The sequence below is a fragment of the Monodon monoceros genome, unplaced genomic scaffold, assembly GCF_005190385.1.
Source record: "Monodon monoceros isolate NGI ecotype Baffin Bay Population unplaced genomic scaffold, NGI_Narwhal_1 Super_Scaffold_6, whole genome shotgun sequence".
NCBI lineage: Eukaryota > Metazoa > Chordata > Mammalia > Artiodactyla > Monodontidae > Monodon > Monodon monoceros.
The window spans coordinates 6,691,428-6,713,469 of NW_021703783.1; the positions used below are offsets into that span (position 1 = coordinate 6,691,428).

The 22,042-nt window shown below is 40.6% G+C and overlaps 1 protein-coding gene and 1 long non-coding RNA gene across 2 annotated transcripts; one reads left to right on the plus strand and one right to left on the minus strand.

Moving 5' to 3' along the window:
• Positions 1 to 510: 510 nt before the first annotated feature.
• On the minus strand, positions 511 to 11,950 carry NECAP1 (NECAP endocytosis associated 1). The gene is made up of 8 exons (XM_029206608.1): positions 11,846 to 11,950; positions 7,055 to 7,155; positions 6,795 to 6,899; positions 6,024 to 6,105; positions 5,090 to 5,198; positions 4,810 to 4,993; positions 2,564 to 2,666; positions 511 to 2,237 (listed from the first exon to the last, which is right to left on the minus strand). The coding sequence occupies exons 1-8, from the start codon at positions 11,938 to 11,940 to the stop codon at positions 2,189 to 2,191; spliced, it is 828 nt and encodes a 275-aa protein (XP_029062441.1). The 5' UTR covers positions 11,941 to 11,950; the 3' UTR covers positions 511 to 2,188.
• Positions 11,951 to 12,035: 85 nt separating this feature from the next.
• Positions 12,036 to 16,912, plus strand: LOC114886084. The gene is made up of 2 exons (XR_003791237.1): positions 12,036 to 12,120; positions 16,117 to 16,912. It is a non-coding gene; the product is annotated as an uncharacterized LOC114886084 (long non-coding RNA).
• Positions 16,913 to 22,042: the final 5,130 nt, after the last annotated feature.

Sequence of the window (22,042 nt, forward strand, 5' to 3'; positions counted from 1 at the left end):
GAATGGGGGAGGTGTATCAGAATCTCTGGAGAGAGCAGTATGTTATTTTAAACTGAAAACAAAAAAAGAGGAAAAAAAAAAAAAAAGAAGTACCCGTATCATTCTGATTCATCTCCTGTGACAATCACTGAATGAGAACTCCAAGATCCTTCTGGCTTCCAAAGTCTACGGCTCTCACTTTAGTTCTATCTCATGCGTTGATTCCCTTCACTTATGCTGACCACCGTTCTGGGATATGAAAGGTGGCCTAGATCACAAAGATAATTTGAAGCAAATGAAATTAACTGTACCAGCAAATAAGTAATAAATACAAATGATCTCGACAAGGAGCCTCTGTGTGTTTAGAAACATGAGGACAGAGGTCTAGCCTTAACTTCTTAAAACCTCCATTTCTTGAAAATGAGTAATAGATATAAAATGTCCTTTTATTACCTACTGGCCACCTATATTGGGTCAATTAAATAAAAAAGATAATGAAACAGGCAAATAGAAAGATAAAAGAGACACCACCTCTTTCCATATTTTTAATTACCATTATTGCACCAATACAGCATACATATGCTCTATATACATATATCTGAAACTTCATTTTCAATTCTTCAGCAATTCAAATACATAATATATTATCATCTTGAGAATACAAAGAACACAACATAGAGGAAGATTGAGAAAACAGGCTCCCAGCAGTTAGTCACTAGTGATTCTATAGGCTTTCCTTTTAGTGTTTTCTATTGGAATTTTTAAATGTCCTGTCATGGCTCTGCAAGAATAGAGCTGCCTGGAACGGGGAGCAATGAAAAAAAAAAAAAGGACCCAAAGTTAAAAAGAGTCAAGAAGGAAATCCAAGAGAGAGAATCTATTTTGAAACTAAATATAAGGACTCCCTTCAGCCAGAGGGTACACATCCAAATAGGTGCTAAGGGAAGAAGGGAGATCCTCCCATTTCACTCTCAGAATTGCCCCTTAGCAGACAAAATAGCTGGTGCCAGTTCATCTAAGAGCGGGACCCCTTCACAGCATTGTAAAAGGAATGGTGGGCAGAGAGAGGGGAAGTGGTGGGGGGCAACTTGCGCCTGAGATACTCCTGGTGATGGGTATTGCAGCCGTCGTTTGGGCAAAACCTACCACAGCTAAAGCCATGGCTCTCCAGCTTGCTTCATAAATGATGGTACATGTAATAGCAGCTTTCTGTTGAAGAGCTGGTGGACTAAAAAAATAAATGTGTATGAAAAGGAGCCAGATACCCAGGCAGCAAGGCAATGTGGGTACTGAATAAGAGTTAAGTGCTTTCAACCTCTCTGCTCTACAAATTAGGTTAAAAACTCTAAACCCTTTAACTTTAGGACAAATAATGGGGCCATTACAAAGTAACGCTGTGCTTCAAATGCAGCAACTAGATGGAGCTGCAAGAAAGTAACTGCTTCTCTAGAAAATAAGTAGGGAAACATAGTCCCTTGAACCTCCTTCACCCGAGAGACACCCGCTGATCAGAGATGCTGCACTAGTCAACAAAAGGAGAGTGGGGTGCCACCAACACAACCCTCTTGCCACAGGAGGACACATGTAAACGCACTAGAGGGTCAGGGGGCTGCACCCAGCACTGGATGTTCACTGAATAAGACAAGCCTGAGGGAGGATATATAGCAGAGACCCAGGAAACAGGTCTTTCTTCACACCTACCCCTATCAAAATTCTGAATCTGTAAACACTGTGATCAGTCTGTCCATTTTTAGAGTCTTCAGTTAACGGAAAAGGAAGTTCTGAGGGTTTTGTCTCCCCTGAAATTGCTAAACAGAGCTTCACAAAGAGGCACACAAGGGTCATGAGATGATTCTGAAAGAAGTTAAAGAATTTAAAGATGGAGAAAATTTTACAGATGTTGGAGGTTATTTCCCCACCAAAGAGACCCTGGCCTTTAGAGCCCTGCAATAGCCACAAGTATCATAAGACTCACTATTCCCCTGCCCTGATAGTGAACAGGAGATAAGAAATACTTTCTTGGCTGTACAGCAAGGAACAACACCGGGGAGCGACACACCAGCCTGAACGCAATGGAGAAGCTATGAAAACAACCGTTCAGTAATTTTGGTTCTGGGGAGGGAAGGGGTTCCGAGCTCCCCTCACAGATTGGTGCCCTCAAGGTCATTTTGATTCTTCAAGTCTGTCCTTAACATCCTGCCAGTGCTCCTCAGAACTGGACCCAGCTGGATGGCTGTGGTGCCTGGTTTGGAACAGAGCTGCAAGACAGAACAGAGAGATAGCCAAAGGCATATTAGGATAGGGACTCCATCCTTAACAGTAAGAAATTTCTGCCCAGAATTCCTGAAACTATACTTCACAGCAATTCTACTTATTAAGGCCTGAGATATTCCACTCAAGCTTCATGCTACAGCTTTGTTATCCCACCATCCCCAGCACTCCTATACTTCCTTACCTAGAATTCCTGCTGAAGGCTCTATATGACCTACAAATGCCCTGCTTTCCCAGATCAGAGACTTCATTTGACTGTACATACATCATCGATACCCTGGTTGAGAGTATGCTGGTTTCCCTATGCTAATACCTGGATGCAGTGCTAAAGTCACCCCACAAGTCATTGCTTGCAGAAACTGGAGCTGGTGCTGGTGTCGTTACAGGAGCAGGAGAATCCAAATCTAAAAGGATATCTGAATACAAGGTAAGAGAAGAAATAAGAAAAGGGGAAACATAATAAAAATTTTAGAAACAAAGACTTATGTTCACACAAAAACCTATACGTAAATGTTCACAGTGACTTTGTTTGTAACAGACAAAAACTGGAAACGACCCAGATGCTTTTCCATGGGTGATGATTAAACATACTGTGGTATATCCATACCATGGAATACTACTCAGCAGTAAATAGGAACAAACTGTTGATATATACAACTTGATGACTCTCAAGGGAATCATCCTGAGTGGGAAAGGTCAATCCCAAAGGTTATATACCATATGGTTCCATTTATGTAACATTCCTGAAGTGACAAAATTAGAGATGGAGAACGGATTAGTGACTGATTGCTGAGGGTTAGGGATCGTGGGGAGAGGCAAAGAGGTGTGGCTATAAAGGGCGACACAAGGGATCCTTGTCGTGGTGGAACTGTTCAGTATCCTGACCATGATGGTGGATCCAGGAACCTACACATGATAAAACTGCACAGAACTACAGCCGACCCTTGAACGACATGGGTCTGAACTGCATGGGTCCACTTACGCAGGGATTTTTTTTCAATAAACACTCACTACAGTACTAGGTGATCTGTGGTTGGCTGAATCTGCAGATTCGGAACCGCAGATACGGAGGGACAACTATGAAGTTATACACAGATTTCTGACTGCATGGGGGGGGCGCGGGTGAGCAGGGAGGAAGTGGGCGGTGCACCTGAGCCCTGCACTGTTCAAGGGTCAACTGCACACACAAATAAGAATACGTAAAAATGACGAAATCTGGACTTCCCTGGTGGCGCAGTGGTTGAGAATCCACCTGCCAATGCAGGAGACATGGGTTCGAGCCCTGGTCCGGGAAGATCCCACGTGCCGCGGAGCAACTAGGCCCGTGCGCCACAACTGCTAAACCTGCACTCTAGAGCCTGCAAGCCACAACTACTGAAGCCTGCGTGCCTAGAGCCCATGCTCCGCAACAAGAGAGGGCACCGCAATGAGAAGCCCACACACTGCAATGAGGAGTGGCCCCTGCTCGCCGCAACTGGAGAAAGCCCGTGCACAGTGACAAAGACCCAATGCAGCCAAAAAAAAAAAAAAAAACAGACGAAATCTAAGTAAGATGAGGAGATGGTCTCAATGTCAATTTTGCAAAATGTTGAGGGTAACTGGGTAAAGGGTATGTGGGATTTCTTTGTATTATTTTTTACATCTGCATGTGAATCTACAATTATCAAATTAATTTTAAAAAATAAAAATAAATAAACCTTAGATACTATCCTCAGTGCCTTCTGGCAACACTTACCAAAAGAAGTAGCCTGTAACCACTTTTACCTCAAAAATTCCAGAAGGAGATGGTTTGCTCTTAGCAATCAATTACAAATGATTAATGATATAATTTAAAACTTAAATTATATTAAATTATAATTAACTAATTAATGATATAACTTAAAACTCCCAGATTCTAATACTAGGTTCTCTAATCTTAGGAAAATTCCTTCCCAAGTTCTAATTTGTCATCCTTTAAATGGAAGTAACTATATCTATTCTTTTTTCCCACCAGACAGTAAAGAAAAACGAAAATGTACTCATAAACACAGATGTTGTCTCATTTCCTCTCATGGCCCTTGTGAAGAAATGGAACGGATTAAGAAGTGACATTCACTGAATGGCTACTATATTCCAAGAACTGGGCTAGGTGCCACCACATCATTTCACCCTCACAGTCTTGGGGTAGTTTTACATCTCCATTTTACAGGTAAGGATACTGAGACTCAAAGAAATTAAATAATGTTACCCAACACGTTCAGATAAAAAGTAGCAGAGCCATGACCAAAATCTTGTCCCATCTGACTCTCAGGCCCACTAGCATCTCTCTCACAAAGGTACAAAGAAGGAAACAGTCTTCTCAATATCTACTCATTTTCGGCCAAAGAACCACCCAGGACCATGACTCTCAGCTCACTAAAAAGCTTCAGTGCCTTGCTAGAGGTTTCCAGAATCACCTTGTCAGTGTCAAGTGCCATTTAACAACAAAACCATCGACACTCTCCTTGGCAAATAGGAGTTAAACCCTAAGTTAAACTCTAAGATATGATTTCTCAAGGTTAAAGTGCTAGAGACAGTTACCTGCATCAGTACCTCCATGACTGGATTTTGGTATGGGCGGTGGAGTGACATGATTGCTGATGGCAACTGAGGAGGACGGTGGGGGAATTGTGACTCTGCCTCCAGGCGGGGGTGGGAGTAAGCTTAGGCCCCCAGCCGCTGTAGTCTTGGGCCTAGAAGCACCTCCTTTCTTGGTTGTGATGTTCTACAAAAGAAAAAAAAGCAGCAGAGTGAGAGAAAGAAAAAGAATAAGTCACAGGCTTATGGAAATACAAGGAGGGGTGGGGGGAACCATACTCACCCCAATACTCAACTTGATGGTCTGCCCCTCCTTGAAGCCCAGATCCAACTTGGGACGATTATCCATTTCCTGAGATTCTTTGGAAATCTCAGATTCCTGCTTTACCCACCTTCAGTAAAAGAGTAAGTTATTTTAATTGGGATTCCCTGAAAGCGGAGTCTGACACACAAATTTGAGTGTAGCTAATTTATGTGAAACATGATTCCAGAAAGTAGAGTAAGGGAACATGAGATGTGAGAAAGGAAAGGAAGAAAAGTCAAGAGAGGGCAACTGGGGTTCAGTACCGCTGAGGAATTATTCAAAATGCATATTAAACTTGTCCCTCCAAAAGAGGGCACTCAGCCACCAATTCCCATCCCCCACGGTTGAGGGCAGCCCCTGAGGGGGTGTTAATTCCTCAGTCCTTCCAGGTTGCCCCCCTTGCTAACTGGGTGGCCTTCCACAATTTCAGGAAGTCCTAAGGCAGAAAAGCCTGCCCTTGAGGTAGGAAGCCGACAGTGTGCATGGTGCTGTCTACCACAGCTGAGCCAAAATCGAATGGGCTGAAGAAATACTGCAACAGGCACAAAACATGTCAGCTACATGGAGTAACAACACTGGCACATAACTCCCCACATAGCTCACAGACAGCCCTGCTGCTACTGTTATGCCTCCCTCAGCCACCTAAAAGCAAGGGCAAATTCCCCAGAGGCATAAACAAAAGCCCCAGCTCAAACCACTGTACAAGGGATTAAAAACATATCCTAGCTATAAGGAAAGGATAGAATAGATACAAATATAATGTAAGAAAACAGGGTGAATGGGAAGATTTATATTCACGTGAACTAGTTTACCAAGTAAAGAAACCAGGAGGTAAAAGAGATAGTGCCCACTCAACTGAGGAGCAGCATTCCCCAAACATTTAACCTGGTAAATAAAGACAAGCTTCACTCACTTGAAGTGATCTTGCAAAGAGACATTAAAGTCAAAGGCATCACCCCGATCTGAGAAGCCAATGCCAATGAAAGCACTACGCCCTGTGAAAAAGACAGGAATCTTCAGAACAGGAAGTATCCCTTAGCGCAAACTCTATCCAATGAAAATATCAATGTAATATTTACCCTAACTAGATAACATCTGTGAATGTGAAATATTTTCTCCTGGACCAGGGATCGGCAAACTGCATGCAGCCCATGGGCCAAATGCTGCCAGAGCTTGTTCCTGTAAATAAAGCTTCACTGGAACAAAGGCACACCAGTTTGTTTACATACCACCCATGGCAGCGTTCACATTACATCAACAGAACTGAGTAGTTGCAAGAGATCATTTGGCCCACAAAACCTAAAATATTTATTATCTGTGTATTTACAGAAAAAATTTGCCAGCCTCTGATTGGAGAAAAGATGATTGCCGTAAACACAGATGATGTAAGATAGTCCCACAAAAAACCACCACAACAATGAACAGGCAATATGTGTCAATTCTTTGGTTAGATAAACATTTTGATTTATTTATGTCTACTTTTAATAACCACATTTTGAAACTTGTGCTCATATCTATTACAAACATGTTAATCCTTCTCCTTTAGCAACTAGAGTTAACTCTGGACAAAGGGGAGGAAAAATTTAGTAAACTGAAGTAAGATAAATGCATTGGGGCACACTTCTGTTGAAGTGCATTAACTATTTTCCTAATCTCAACCCATTCAAAATCCCTGATCCCTTACCAGTACCATCCTGGATCCGGATTACAAAGTAGCGGCTGGAATCTGTCACTGTCTCCACAGCAATACCAGGATATTGTTCTACTGGTGCTTGAGCAAAGAGCTCCCCTGACAGGTAAGGAAAAGACTTCTTTGAGCAAAGGAAGCAAAATTTAAAACTCAATTAACAGGTATTTCCACGCCAGTCCCCAATTTGAAGGTATTTATAAAAGAACACCAAACCAATATCCTTAACATGTTAGAGAGTCACCAGCACAGATTACCTGAAACTTTATCCTCAAGTTTGATATAAGCAATCTTCCCTTTTGAAGTGATTCGGAGACGACCAGTCCAATCAGGTTGATCTAATTTCCAGTCAGATGCCCTAGGATAGGAAAATGGAGAAGCCTCAGGCCTCGGGTCCACGTCTTTAATACACTAAAAACCTACGCAGAATCATTTGCCATATTTCTATTTCCCTCTTCTGAATTGCTTACTCTTTCTTTGTATTAAATAATCAAAACACTAACTCATGATTCTGTCTATACAGATGCCTCATGTTACACACAGTCCAAAGCAAATAGAAGAAATGTTACTACTTAAGTCCAAAAAGCATCAATAAAAGTATAAAGTACAAAAAAAAAGCAATTTAAAAATTTATCACAATGACACTATTTTATATAGTACCGTAGATGGTATTTTATATAACAGTGTTTTGCTGATCAGGGAACAACAAGGTCTACTAAGTGAAATATATTAGGTACAGAAGCCTCCCAAATCCCTAAACATATTACCTTTCACTGAATTCAACCAATATTTACAGAGTGTATATTAAGTTGCAGGTACTGTTCTAGGTACTTGGGATACAAGAGGGAACCAAATTTAAAGCCGTCATGAAGCTTTCATTCTAACAGAAGATAGATAATAAAAAAGAAGCAATAAATAAGTAAAATAATTAACATCTCAGAAGGTGATAACTGCTACGGTAAAAAGAAAATGCAGGGCTTCCCTTGTGGCGCAGTGGTTGAGAGTTCGCCTGCCGATGCAGGGGACACGGGTTCGTGCCCCGGTCCGGGAGGATCCCACATGACGCGGAGCGGCTGGGCCCGTGAGCCATGGCCGCTGAGCCTGCGCGTCCGGAGCCTGTGCTCCGCAACGGGAGAGGTCACAGCAGTGAGAGGCCCGCGTACCGCAAAAAAAAAAAAAAAAAAAAAAAGAAGAGGTGTGACATGATCCATGATCTCCCTTTTAATTTAAAAGGACTACTTTGCCATCATAGCAGAGATGCAGCAATATGAACACTGAAGCAGGGGGATTAGTTAAGAGACTACTGTGCTAATCTAGGAGAGTCACAATGGTGACTCGGAAGAGAAAGGAGCAGAAGTGGCTAGACTGCGGATATACTTAAAGTAAGGCAGCAGGATTTTCTAATGGAATGGATTTGAGGTAGAAGAGAAAGACAGACATCAAAGATAAAATCAAGGATGCCTCCAAGGTTTTTAGCCTGAACAGAGGAATTGCCAATAACTGAGATGAGGAAGGCTACAAGTAGAGCAAGTCTGGGAAGAAAGATCAGGAGTTCAGTTTTGGCTATGCTGAGTCTGAGATGTCTTACAGATTTTCAAGAGGAGATACAGAGTATGCGTTTGAATATATGAATCTGGACTTCAGGAAGGACATGTGGATTAGAGATACAATGTCCATGGAAACAGTACAAACACTGAATCCTTATGATCTGTGTTATAAATGAATCTGAATGAAATCTAAGATATTATTTAAACATGAAACAATTTTACAAAACATTGTATTTGTGAGTTTGTTTTGCCAGCAGTGTGGAAAAGGGAGGGCAAATAAAAGTTATTAATAACTCATCCCTAAAAAACAATAAAATAAAATAACTCATCCCTTGGGAACCTAAAGACTAATACTTGCAGGTTAGGAAGGTAACAATAAAGTATATCTGAATTAAAATAATTTTCACAAGATGGTAAGCAAATGGTGGAAAGGAAGAAATGAAAATTTAAATTAGGACAAGTTCTGAATAGGATTTACAAGATAAAATCTTTGTCGCGCCCTTCTCTCTTGATGTCCCGCCTCAGAGACCCTCAAATACCTGAATCTGATCCAGATTAGAGCAAGCTCTAGAGGTCCTTGTCTATGAAATTTTTTTAATGAGTCATTACTTATTCCGCTATACCGCCATGAGCTAGACATAGTGTAAATGGGCTACTGAAAATATTAGGAACAAGCCTACGAGACACGCTTCTTTGGACAGGTTCCTAGGCTTATTTGTGTGTCTGGTGGCCAATATTTAACAAATCCTCAGTAAATGAATGGATACTCATGGCAGCAGTATCCCTCAGCCCTGAGCCTTACCTCCTCTCCCACTCCCCTGACCTAGCCTGAGGAACTCTTGGTTTTACTGATCTTCTAAACCAACCTCACAAATTTTCATCTACCTTGGCAATAAATCTTATAGCAGCCATATGGAATAGGCATGAAAAGTCTCCCACCTCTCTCTAAGTGAAGAAATAGAAAATAACACACTAAGTAACAATCCCTAACTTCAAAGTCCAGCATTCTTTTCATTACATTAAACCACACTATAGGGTTTAATACTGATTTAGCTGAGGAGGAGGGTAATGATGAATTTTAAAAAGCTTTATAGCTTGGGAAACCATTTTCTAATCATTTATAAGTTTTGCATCAACCTAAATTCCATAAGTCTGGTCAGTGCAAGTCTGGGAAGTAACAGCTTATGCTAGGTGAATCAAAGTCAATCATTCCCTCTCATCTTACTAGTCACTAAAAGAAAGCATTTCTCCTGCTTCCTACAAAGTCCAGTTTTTCCTTTAATGGCAGCCTGGAGAACAAATCATGCTTATAATGTAAAATGGACACAGACTAAAAGGGAGAAAAGTAATATTTATCAAGCACCTGTTCCAGGCATTATGCCCATTCTTGTGAAAATTGAGAGGATCTCACAAAGTAAGTAATATTATATCCATTTCTATAGATGAGGAAACTAAAGTTCAAAAGAGTTAAGTGACTTGCCAAAGGTAACACAGCAAATAAATGAGAATCACAATTCAAACTCAGTTCTGCTCTCTTCACTGACTAAGAGTGGTTGATGTAAAAAGCCTCTTGTAGGATAAGATGTCAATAATAACCATGGAAAACACAGAATGACAACAAGAAAAAGGGTAAAAGAGGAAAATTAAGAAATTGCTTTGATGGCTCAATGCAGTTAATTGACATAAGGATAAAGGATAAACCAGAAGCGAAGACAGAGAAAGCAGACGGGTGAGAGAAGCTTCAAGCTTTTAAAAAGCTTGCAGTAGAAGAAAAAGAACAGAACCTCACTTCAACGTGTATCATATCCTTTAGGAAGTCTCAACGCATAAAGTTGGAGGTCATGAGCTATTTTACCTTATTTCACAGTTCAATCAATGCTAATTTAAGTGTAATCTACTAATTTCTTTCAGTCAACATTTACAGAGTCTCCACTATGTACCAGAAACTGTGCTAGACCCTAGGAATATAAAGTTTAAAAAGACCTCAAGTTGTTCACAGTCTCGTCTGGAGAACTGGGAGACCAAACAATCAATGAGAATGCAGAAGGAAGAGCTCTGTGATAGAGACAAGCTCAGGTACTATGGAAGCACCAAGAGCACACCTAAGCCAGAATGGAGGGTCAAGGAGGGCTCACCAACGAAGGAGAGTTCTCAACTGACACACACATATTAGCACCTGTGACTACCATCAAAAAGCACGTAGAGTCTTATTCATGGTCAATTTGGGGTCTGATTGAAAGCTTGAAATTACCAAAAGGTACAACCCACAGGGTCTAGTGCACAGGTCAGCAAGCAGAAAGATACTGATTCATGATGAATGAACCTTTGATAAGGAGGCAAAACACTGGACACAGGGAGAGGATAACTTTTCAGCCGAGGTAATAAGAAATGCCAAGAGGAAAATCATGATGGTGATGTGAGTCAGAGAGAGAAATCAAAACAGTATCTCATGTTTATATACTGCTTTACTGTTTTCCTAAATTCTTTTTAGGAAATTTATCTTAAATTCTTTTTCACATTTATTATATGATTTCATTTAACCCTCTAAAAACTTCTACAAGGTACATAGCTAGAGCAGGTTTTATTACCACCTTTTTTTTTTTTTTCTATTTTACAGATGAGAAAACTGAGGCTTGGAGAGGCTAAGAGATTTTTCTCAAATCATACAGCTATAAAATTGCGAGGGCTCACACTCATATTTTTTAACATGCAACCCAGTGAGTTACATGTGAACTCTTTGGACTACATGACTTGGTGGCTTCCTACAGCATACTCAGACCCTCCCAGTCATTGGATTACAAGGTGGTTAGTCAGCCCTCCAGTGAAAATGCTGCGTTAACTCTGGAAGTAAAAGCTATAGGCGAAGTGGAGAGAAAGGGGTAGGGAAGAAAGATTGAAAATACTATAGTAGCACCAAGAAAACACCGAAAAGAGACAGAGTGGACAACCATTGGAAAACTTACGATCATAACCTTTGCCCACTGGCAAAAGACCGGAAAGGAAAAACCATATGGTGGATGATAAGATTTGGTGACAAGATTTAGCACAAAAGACAAATTAGCTCATCCAGAGAGGGGCCAACGACACAATGATTACCCACAAACACGCACGAGGTACTGGAAATGGGGGGCGGGGACAGACAGCGAGGGGAAGATGAGGGTGACAAGCTAAAGGACGCAGGGAAGAGCGAAGGAAAGGTGACTGGCGATGGAGCAGACACGACTGGAAACGGATGAAGAGCAGAGGGGTAACCCAGAGGGATCCGGGGGAGGAGGGGTGGAAGGATGCAGGATGGTCATTTTTTTAAGCGGCGGAAACAAGGATGACAGCAGTCCAGAGTGGGGGAAGAGCAGGAGGACAGAGTGACAACAACCCAGGTGGGGAGCCTAGCAAGGTGACAACCCAGAGGTGGCAGTGGCAGGGACGGGCAGCGTGCTACTGAGGAGCAAAGTGTCAGCCCCAACCGGGTACGCGCGTGCCGCAGTACCTCGGGGTTAGTACCTGTAACCGCGGTTGGAGGCCCGGGGCGGAATCCGGTAGACGCTGACGTCGGGCTTCACACACAGAACTGACTCGTACTCCAACTCCGCCGCCATCTTGGCTCTGCTCACCGCCCAGCTGGGGGCGCGGCGTGAGCACGGGGGCGAAACGTGGAGGCGGGGAATCGCGTTACGCAGCAACTTCCGTTTACGCTACTTCCGTGAGAGTTCCACGAGGTTCCTGAGATTAACCTCCGGTGCCGCGGGTCCGGGAAGCCATGTTGAAACCTGGAAACGGTGAGTTTGCGTGACTCACCATCTTGGGTAAGGGCAAGGGTGGCCTCCAAGTGAGTGATTCCCGTTAAGGAGCTCTCCGTCCACGAGAAGCGAGGAGGGAAAGCGCCATCTTGCTCCGGGCACGGGCCCGCAGTGCTCTGGGAGGGTACCGGCCTTCGTGAATTCGGGCGAGTTTCTTTCTTCCAAGAGTCACTTTAAGACGTGTCTTAGAAACCGTAGTTTCCAAGCAGAAAAGGGGAATCCGCCCGTCGGTATTCCCAAATTGGGTACCTACAAAAACTGTATGACCCAGGCGTAGACAGACGTGGTGGATTTTAACCTTCCAGAGTCCAAACTTCAAAAATGGCCACCCAGCCTGATCCATTGCTTTATAACACCTTTTTATCTCAGTTTCGAGAACGGCACCTGTTGAAATAGTCTGCTACACTTTCAGTGTGCATTCTGGTTATCTTTTTGGAAATTTTGCCCGTGTTAAACTGTAAATGGGATCAACTCATTCCTGACCCATTGGGAAAGCACCATGAACTATTTAATAGCCAATATTTGCTCCCAGTCTTATTATAATGATCGATTCTACTGTCTCCATAAACACATGCCTCGTACACTCCAAAGGTAAACTTGCCACCATTCCATCACTTAATTGATTTAAGTAGCACAGACAGCAAATGGAAAACCGAGATACCAACTCAAGGCTGTCTGACTACAACAGCGGTGATCTTCACCACTTCATTATGTTGACTGGTTGGAAACCTGTCTCTAATTTGTCTACCCTGCGTAGCAAAGTGATATCTTAAAATTCAAAGAGAATCATAATATCTAGCCCTTATGAGGAGGTGGGGAATCGTACGCTGTGAGCAGGAAGGTAATTTGGTACAGCATTTCTGAAGGTAAATTTAGAATTGATCAGAATATTGTAGGTAACCTTCAATGTAGCAAATCCACTAATAGCTATTTTAGAGAAGTTTTTAATGTGTGCAAAAAGGTATGTACAATAATGTTTATTACAGCATTGTTTGTAATAGTGAAAAATGGAAACAACGTGAATGTCTATCAACAGAAAATGGGTAATGGCATACATTACTATAGGATGTTTTGAGGTGTGTGTGTGTATAATATATATAGTAAATAAATAAGTATAGGTATATAGATATTAAGGCCATAAAAGAGATCCAAGTTTTTTTTTAAAGCAGACATTCACTTAAAATTTCAGTAATCCTCAACTACTTAAGGTTTCCTGAGTTGTCCATGTTCTTCATATTCTTCATACCTTTGCATGCATTAAACCTTCTGTCTTAAACACTCTCCCCTAGCTTGTTAATTTGGCAAACGAATATGGTCACATATCAGCTCAAATTGTACCTCCTCCTGTGACTTTGCCAGGTCTTTTAGATGAACTTTCTCTAATGCTTCCACTTGCTTCTGTTATACCTTTTCATTGTATCTAACGTGTTATTATTCTTCAGATATCTCCCACTAAACCATCTGCTCTATAAAGGCAAGAACTTTGCTTTTTCAGCACCCAGCACATTGCCCTTCACATAGTAGGCAGTAATAATTGTTGAATAATAAAAGATTTCTGCTTAAGTCCAATCATTTAACTTATTAACTTGGCCATTTCCCCAAATCCCCCAATATAAGGACCCTACATATACTTTGCAAAAACTTCAGAGAATATGAAATTATAAAATGAAACATGAACTTCCACATCTCTATATTATTAACAACTTTATGCCAACAAATTTAATAACTTAAATGGTAATAGATGTACACAATTTACCAAAAATAATTCAAGAAGAGATAGAAAATTTGAATAGCCTTGTACCTGTTAAAGAATTTGAATTTATAACTAAAAACCTTCCCACAAAAAAACAAACCTCCATGCCCAAAATGTTTCATCATTGATCAAACACTTTAGGAAGAAATAATGTAAATCCCATACAAATGCTCTTAAAAAAAGGAAGAGATAAGACACTTTCCAACTAATTTTTTTTTTTTTTTTTTTTTGCGGTACGCGGGCCTCTCACTGTTGCAGCCTCTCCCGTTGCGGAGCACAGGCTCCGGACGCGCAGGCTCAGCGGCCACGGCTCACGGGCCCAGCCGCTCCGCGGCATGTGGGATCTTCCCCGACCGGGGCACGAACCCGTGTTCCCTGCATCGGCAGGCGGACTCTCAACCACTGCGCCACCAGGGAAGCCCCTCCAACTAATTTTCATAAGACAATATTACCTTGATACCAAAACCAGAAAAAGATGTTACAAGAAATAAATATATATATGAAACTACAATGAGATAACACAACACACCTAATATAATGGCTTAAAAGAAAACTTGACGACAGCAAAAAGTGCTGGCAAGAATATGGAGCAAAAATACAGAGCAACTTTCATACATTGGTAGTGGGGAATTAAAATGGCACAACGATTTTGGAGAACATAGTTTTGTATTTTCTTAAAAGTTAAATATATCATTTATCACATGACCCAGCATTTTACTCTGAAATATTTACCCAAGAGAAACTAAAACATATGTTCACAAAAAGACATATATGCAAATATTCAGAGCAGTTTTTTTTACAGTGGTCAAAAACTAGAAACAACACTAAATGTCTATCAGCAGGTGAATGGGTAAACAAATTGTGGTGCATCCCTGTAATACTGTCATATTGACATACAATAGTAATAAAATAAATAGAATAGCAATAAAGAGGATCAAATACTAACACTCAGGGGTAGCAATTTTAAAAATTGAACTACTGACACCCACAATGACATGGATAGATCGCAAAAACATTATACCGAAAAACAACAACAACAAAAAGCCAGGCCCAAAAGAGCACATACTGTATGACTCCATTTATATGAAATTCTTAAAAAGACTGATCTACAGGGCTTCTCTGGTGGTGCAGTAGTTAAGAATTCACTGCAGCATTGTTTATCATTTATAACAGTGAGACATTGGGAATACATGTCCATCATTAGGACAAATCAGTTGTGCTGTATTCATTCAACAGTATGGTGTAAATAGTGAACATGAATGAACTACTTGCTATGGACAACATGGATAGATCACAAAAACTTAATTTTAGGAGAAGAAAAAAGTAAGTTTAACAAAAGATAAAACAAAATTGTCCATTTGGACAATGTTTAAAAACAGACAAATCTAAAACTGTATTGTTTGGGGGTAGCCAGTTAAATGGCAAAGCCATATTTAAAATGTAAGGAAATGATAAATACAAAATTCCCAGTTGTGGATTCTTGGGAGGCGGGGTTCAGGAAGGTGATTAGGGCGGGCACAGGAGGTGCTCCAGAGATACGGGTAGCATTCTACTTCTAAAACTGGTTGGTAAGCTCATGGTAGTCATTTTATTATTATTTAAAATGTACGTGTTTATTATAGACACTCTTTCAAATGGATTATATACCTCACAATAAAATTTAACAGGTGCTATGTGAATCAACTAAGTTTTTAGTTATTTATTTCAACAATAAACATTTTGTATAACAATAATTATAATAATATTATCTGATATTTACATAGCAGCTTTAAGATTACAAAGTGTTTTCATATACACTATCTCATTCATTTTTCAAAACAGTCTTGCCCATAGGTAGCATTATCCCCATTTTCATTAAAAAAAATTGCTGAGATACAGAAAGTTCATTGACTTGCTCATCCAATATTTAAGTGTCAGGAGAGAAGTCCTTACATTTCTGATACAAACATAACAGCTGCTTATACCTTATATTTAAATGTTTGCGTGAATAATTAGTATTCCTGTGCCTATTGGTTGAATTATAGTAAAGAGTAGCATTTATTAAGTACTGAGTACTGTTCTGCATGCTTGTGTGCATTATATTATTAATCCTAACAACAGATATGTACTATTATTATCCTGCTGTGAAATTAAGTAATTATTGTCCACAGTCACAAGTGACAGACATAGATATGTGTCTCCAGGCCCGGGTCCTTAACCAATATGCAATTCTGCCCTTACAGCTCTATCCAGTGAATGGACAGAAGATACAACTTTTGAGCTTCCCTGGTGGCACAGTGATTGAGAGTCTGCCTGCCAATGCAGGGGACACAGGTTCGTGCCCCGGTCCGGGAGGATCCCACATGCCGCGGAGCGGCTAGGCCCGTGAGCCATGGCCGCTGAGCCTGCGCATCCGGAGCCTGTGCTCCACAACGGGAGAGGCCACAACAGTGAGAGACCCGTGTACCAAAACAAAAAAAGAATATACAACTTTTAGCAAGTACAGTAGATCCTCCTCATTCATGGACTCCAATATCTCTGAATTTGCCTATTTGCTTAAATTTATTTGTAACCCCCAAATCAACATTCACAGTCACTCCCTAACATGCACAGGTGGCAAAAAAATTTGAGTCACTAGACAAGTACATCATCAGCTGAGGTCAATCCAGGTGGCGCTCTGCCTTCTTGTTTCAACTCTCTTATTGTAAACAAGGATCCTTTACACAGCCTATCTAGTGCCAAGTTTTTCGCATTTTCATACTTTTTGTTGGTGATTTTGCTGTTCAAAATGACTGCTAAGCATAGCACTGGAGTGCTATATAGTGTCCATAAGCACAAGAAGGCTGAGATATATATGTGTTAGTTCATCTTGTTTGGGCATGAATTATAGTGCTGTTGGCAGAGAGGTCAATGTTAATGAATCAACAATATAAAATAAGGTTTCCCAGGACGACCTTCAAGATGGCGGAGGAGTAAGAAGTGGAGATCACCTTCCTCCCCACAAATACATCAGAAATACATCTACAAAAAAAAAAAAAAGAAAGAAATACATCTACATGTGGAACAGCTCCTACAGAACACCCACTGAACACTGGCAGAAGACCTCAGACCTCCTAAAAGGCAAGAAACTCCCCACATACCTGGGTAGGGCAAAAGAAAAAAGAAAAAACAGAGAAAAAGAATAGGGATGGGACCTGGACCTCTGGGAGGGAGCTGTGAAAGAGGAAAAGTTTCCACACACTAGGAAGCCCCTCAACTGGCAGAGACGGTGGGGTGGGGGGCAAGCTTCAGAGCCACGGAGGAGATCGCAGCAACAAGGGTGCAGAGGGCAAAAAAATTGCATTTGACCAAAATGCAGTGACCAGAGGCTGGCAGAACTCAACCCCATACATCCCCTAGCAGCAGTGGTCCAGTGTCTGCTAATTCAGTGTTCCTGGTGACACTATAGAACATAACTTCCACGAACATGGAGACAGTAGACCAGATTAACATTCACAGGGCAGCATGGTGGCTAAGAGCATAGGCTCTGGAGGCCAGCTGTCTGGTTCTAAGTCTGCCATTTACATAGTGGTGTGAATTTGGATAACTCATTAGCCTCTTTGCATCTCAGTGTCCTTTTTGACAATGAGGTACTAATATTAGTACCTATCTCATCATTGGGGTGTCGTTAGAGTTAAATAACATGCAGCCAATGAAGCACTCAGCACAGTGTCTGGTAGATGTCCTCAACATGTAAGTTATCACTATTATTAATATTAATTTATATTTGAAACAAGAATGATCATGTTTGTTTAGGTAATTATAAACATAGACACATGCAGTTTTAGAATTTCAGAAGCTGCACAACAAAGAACATAATAACTAAAATGGAGTTACCATTCTAACACCGTTTTTCCCTAAATGACTGACAAATATGGCCAGTGTAGAAAAAAACATTTCGCATGAAATGAGTATGCGTGCTACTGTGATTTATAATAGGAAATATATATATCTTGATCTGTGCCCCTGGCTCCTAAAGCCCTTGTAAATTCCTAGGTGACAAGAGCATTAGGAGCATCTTTGGTTCTAGTATTTGGTCACTGACCCCAGTTTCTGACACGAGGGAAACGCTTGTAATTTCCTGGTGATAGGAGTGTCTTTTGATCCAATGAGGTGACTGGGTGGGCTCTTGGATGGCTCCTGGATAAGGGCTCTGGAGAGACCAAGCCATGGTTAGAAGCTTAGAATTTTCAGTCCCACCCCCCATGCTCTTGAGAAGGGAGAAGGACTGGAAATGAAGTTAATGACTGAACTTGCCTGTGTGATGAAGCCTCCAAAAAAATCGCAATAACATGGGGTTGAGAGAACTTCCAGGTTGGTGAACACATCCATGTACAGAAAGGGTGACACACCCCAACCCTACTGCAGACAGAAGCTCCTGCACTCAGGACCCTCCCAGATCTCGCCTTATGTAGCTCTTCATCTGGCTGTTCATCTGTGTCCTTTATCATATCCTTTAATAAACTGGTAAACCTAAATAAATGTTTCCCTGAGTCTGTGAGCCACTCTAGCAAATAATCGAATCCAAGGGGAAGAAAGTCATGGGAACCTCTAATTTGTAGCCAAGACAGAGAGAAGTTGTGGGTAACCTGGGGATCTACAGCTTGCAGTTGGCATCTGAAGTGGGGAGCAGTCTTGTGGAACTCAGCCCTTAACCTGTGGGATGTGACGCTATCTCCAGGCAGGTAGTGTTAGAATTGAGTTAAATTGTAGGACACCCAGCTGATGGTGCAGAATTGTTTGATGTGGGGGGAAAAACACACACACATTTGGTGACCACAAGTGTCAGAAGTGAAGTGTCCTGTGTGAAAGTAAAGGAGACACATGGGAGGTGGAGACCTGTGGTTTTCCCTGCACAGAAGGAAAAACTGGGTGGTTTTCAACCCAGCATCATTTTGTATCACCACTTTCTTTGCCCACATTCTAGTGGAAGTGAAATGGGGAAGAAAAGGCAAAGGATAAATGAAACGGAGAAGACATTTTCTAAATAATGCACAAATAGGATAGCTAACCTAAAAAATCCATCAAAATTTACTCAAAAATTTATCTACACTTAAAACATTTATGAGAGCCATCTACCCCTCGATAATCCTGAATTCTGTCCCCCCTGCAAATTTTTCTTATGCCTTCTCATTAGATCAGATAAACACAAACTGAAACCTAGTCCCTGGACCATTTTGGGTTTCATGGAACTAAAGTCACAAAGGGTGTTCATGAAACACACAGTTTACTTCCCCTTCAATCTCCCTTCCTTGGCTGACTGCCCTGGATACATATTATAAAAGAAAATCAATCATCAATAAATCAATAGAAGAAACAAAGTTTGCTAAATTTTCTTTAAACCACTCAGATTTGAATGATTCATCATGCCAAATTTGGCTGGATTCTTTCAAGATCCAGGCATCAGTTCATCAGATATTTGTTATTATGGTTGGATTAACAGTTTTTTGTTTGTTTTATTTTATTTACCTTTCGACTGAATTACTTTAATTTCTGGGTGACTTTGTTCTTCAGTTTGTGCTCTTTGTTTTATTATAACTATGTGCATAATTAGGCAGCTATACTATAGGGAGTAGAGAGTGTGTCAAATCTACATCCTTGAGGGCTATGGGTTAGAATTTGATTCGACAGAAAGGATGTAACTTAACAATGTAAAGGGAACATTCTGTAAATTATTTTCTAAGAGTCCAAGATGGGAGAATAGTTTTGATATGATAGGCAACTGGAAGCCACATTAGTTTTTTGACCTAATAACTGCTAACATTTATTGAATGCTTATGTGCCAGCAGTGTCTTAAGTGCTTTGCATGTATTAATTTATTTACTCCTAGCAGTCCTATAGAGTAGGTACAGTCAATATTCCCCGACTGTCATTGCCCAGCCAGGAAAACAGAAACCATTGTAGGTATTTCAAACAAGGTATTTAATACAAGGACTTGGTTGCAAAAGTGTTGGAAGGACTAGAGGAATAAAGGGGGAGAAGATAGTATAACTTCAGGAAGGTACTTCCCTAAAATTGGAAGAGAGACACTCACAGGGCTGTAGCTGCTACTGAAACCAGCAATCCTGCCAGAGCCCACAGTTGCCCGCAGCTGCCAAGGTCACGCCTGCCATCCGTATTACAGAAACCCACCAGAGTTGTCTGCTGCTGAAGGAGCCAGAAGATAAATGATGCCCCTTTCAATCTCTCTCTTTTATATTTTAATATTTTTAATGTTTATTCTATTTTATGGTTCTGTTCTTTTATTTTTAAAACATATTTGCAAACTCTGCACAAACTAAACATCCATCAACGGAGGAATGGATAAAGAAGATGTGGTACATATATACAATGGAGTGTTACTCAGCCATAAAAAAGAATGACATGAGGCCATTTGAAGAGACATGGATGGACCTCAAGATTGTCATACTGAGTGAAGTAAGTCAAACAGAGAAAGACGAATATCATATGATATCACTTATATGTGGAATCTAAAAAAATGGTACAAGTGAACCTATTTACAAAACAGAAATAGAGTCACAGATGTAGAAAACAAACTTATGGTTACCAGGGGGAAAGGGTGGGGAGGGATAAATTGGGAGATTGGGGTGGACATACGCACACTGCTATATATAAAATAGATAACTAATAAGGACCTACTGTATAGCACAATGAACTCTACTCAATACTCTGTAATGGCCTCCATGGGAAAAGAACCTAAAAAAGAGTGAATACATGTATATGTAGAACTGATTCACTTTGCTGTACAGCAGAAATGAACACAATATTGTAAATCAACCATACTCCAATAAAAATTAATCTCAAGAAAAAGAATCAAATGCAATGATTCCCTTTTCTCTTCACTTTCCAAGAGCACATGAACATGCCCCTCTGGCAGAGCCTAGACAGACCCTGCCTGAGAGGCAGTCTCGGAAATGCAGTACCCAGGCTTCACTTAGAGAAATAATAAGGAAGAATGGGAATGGGCCTGAGTATCAATAAATAAAACCCGACACAATCCCTGTTTTGCAGGTGAGGAAATGAAAACACAGAGTCTGAAAAATTCCTGTGCAGCCACACAATTAGTCAGTGGCAGAGCTGGGCTTCAAGCTCAGGCTCTACGCACCTTCTGTTGCTCCCTGTGTGCTTTTTACTCCAGCCAGACCACTTTACCTGTGTCATTCACTCACGCTGGGCTTCCCTCCACCTTAATGTGTGTTTTCCCCCTACTTGAAATGGGAGAATTATAGATTGTTAGATGTAAAAGAAACCTTAAAGATCACACGAGCCAACCCTTTAATTTTACATCTAAGAAAAAAATTCTAGGTCAAGCATCCAGCCCAAGGTCAAGTATTTAGTTATGATTAAAACTAGAACTCAGATTCCTAATCTAGAGCAGTTTTCACAAGAATGTTCTTCCATGAAAATTTTCCAGCTAATTCTAACCTCCACCAGGTTTCATCAGATTTGTCCTTTGCTAGCTAGCCATAGCATTTGTCTATGTCATCCATAGTTTTTGGCACTTGGTTATTTTTTCACTTAGAGTATAATTATACTTGGTCTACTAATGAATCTAATCATTTTTCGTCAAAGTCCTTAAGGACAGAAACTTTGTCATATATTTATTTTTAATTCTCTCAGACAGAGCAGGCTAGAGATTATACAATTCTAAAATTTTTATTTTGGCCAAATGACTACAGATTTCCATCATTGAAAATGTAGAATTAATCAGTGACTCATAAAATGTTTTAATATGGCTGTGTTTGCAACATATATTCAAAACTTCACTCTTGCCAAAGCATCTGATCTCTGCTTAGAAACTTGTAATTAGATATTAAAAAGGAACAAAACAGAAGAGAATCACATAAATTCCCCCCAAGTTTTCCACATTACACCATAAAACTAGTACTTTATAAGAAGGGACAGAAGCCATCTAGAAATAGGAGCCCTATTCACAAGGTGTTTTCAGTAATTTCCTTCCTGATCTGAAAATCCAAGTAATACAGCTGGAAGTTCTCCAACTGGTTTTAATTGCTGTATAATCTTTAGAGAAAGAGGAATCAGTAAAACTGGATCCACACCAGAAACAACTTTAAAGACTCAAATTAATTCTTTGAATTATATTCAAAAGCCAACATCCTTTTCAACCAA

What these genes read in the sequence shown, in the direction of transcription:
- NECAP1 (XM_029206608.1), bottom strand. Translation starts at nt 11,940, where the DNA reads ATGGCGGCGGAGTTGGAGTACGAGTCAGTTCTGTGTGTGAAGCCCGAC. An exon ending in ACTTGAGGATAAAGTTTCAG is followed by an intron (nt 6,900 to 7,054) that starts GTAATCTGTGCT and finishes CTTACCTGTCAG; the next exon opens with GGGAGCTCTTTGCTCAAGCA. An exon ending in TCATGGAGGTACTGATGCAG is followed by an intron (nt 2,667 to 4,809) that starts GTAACTGTCTCT and finishes CCTTGTATTCAG; the next exon opens with ATATCCTTTTAGATTTGGAT.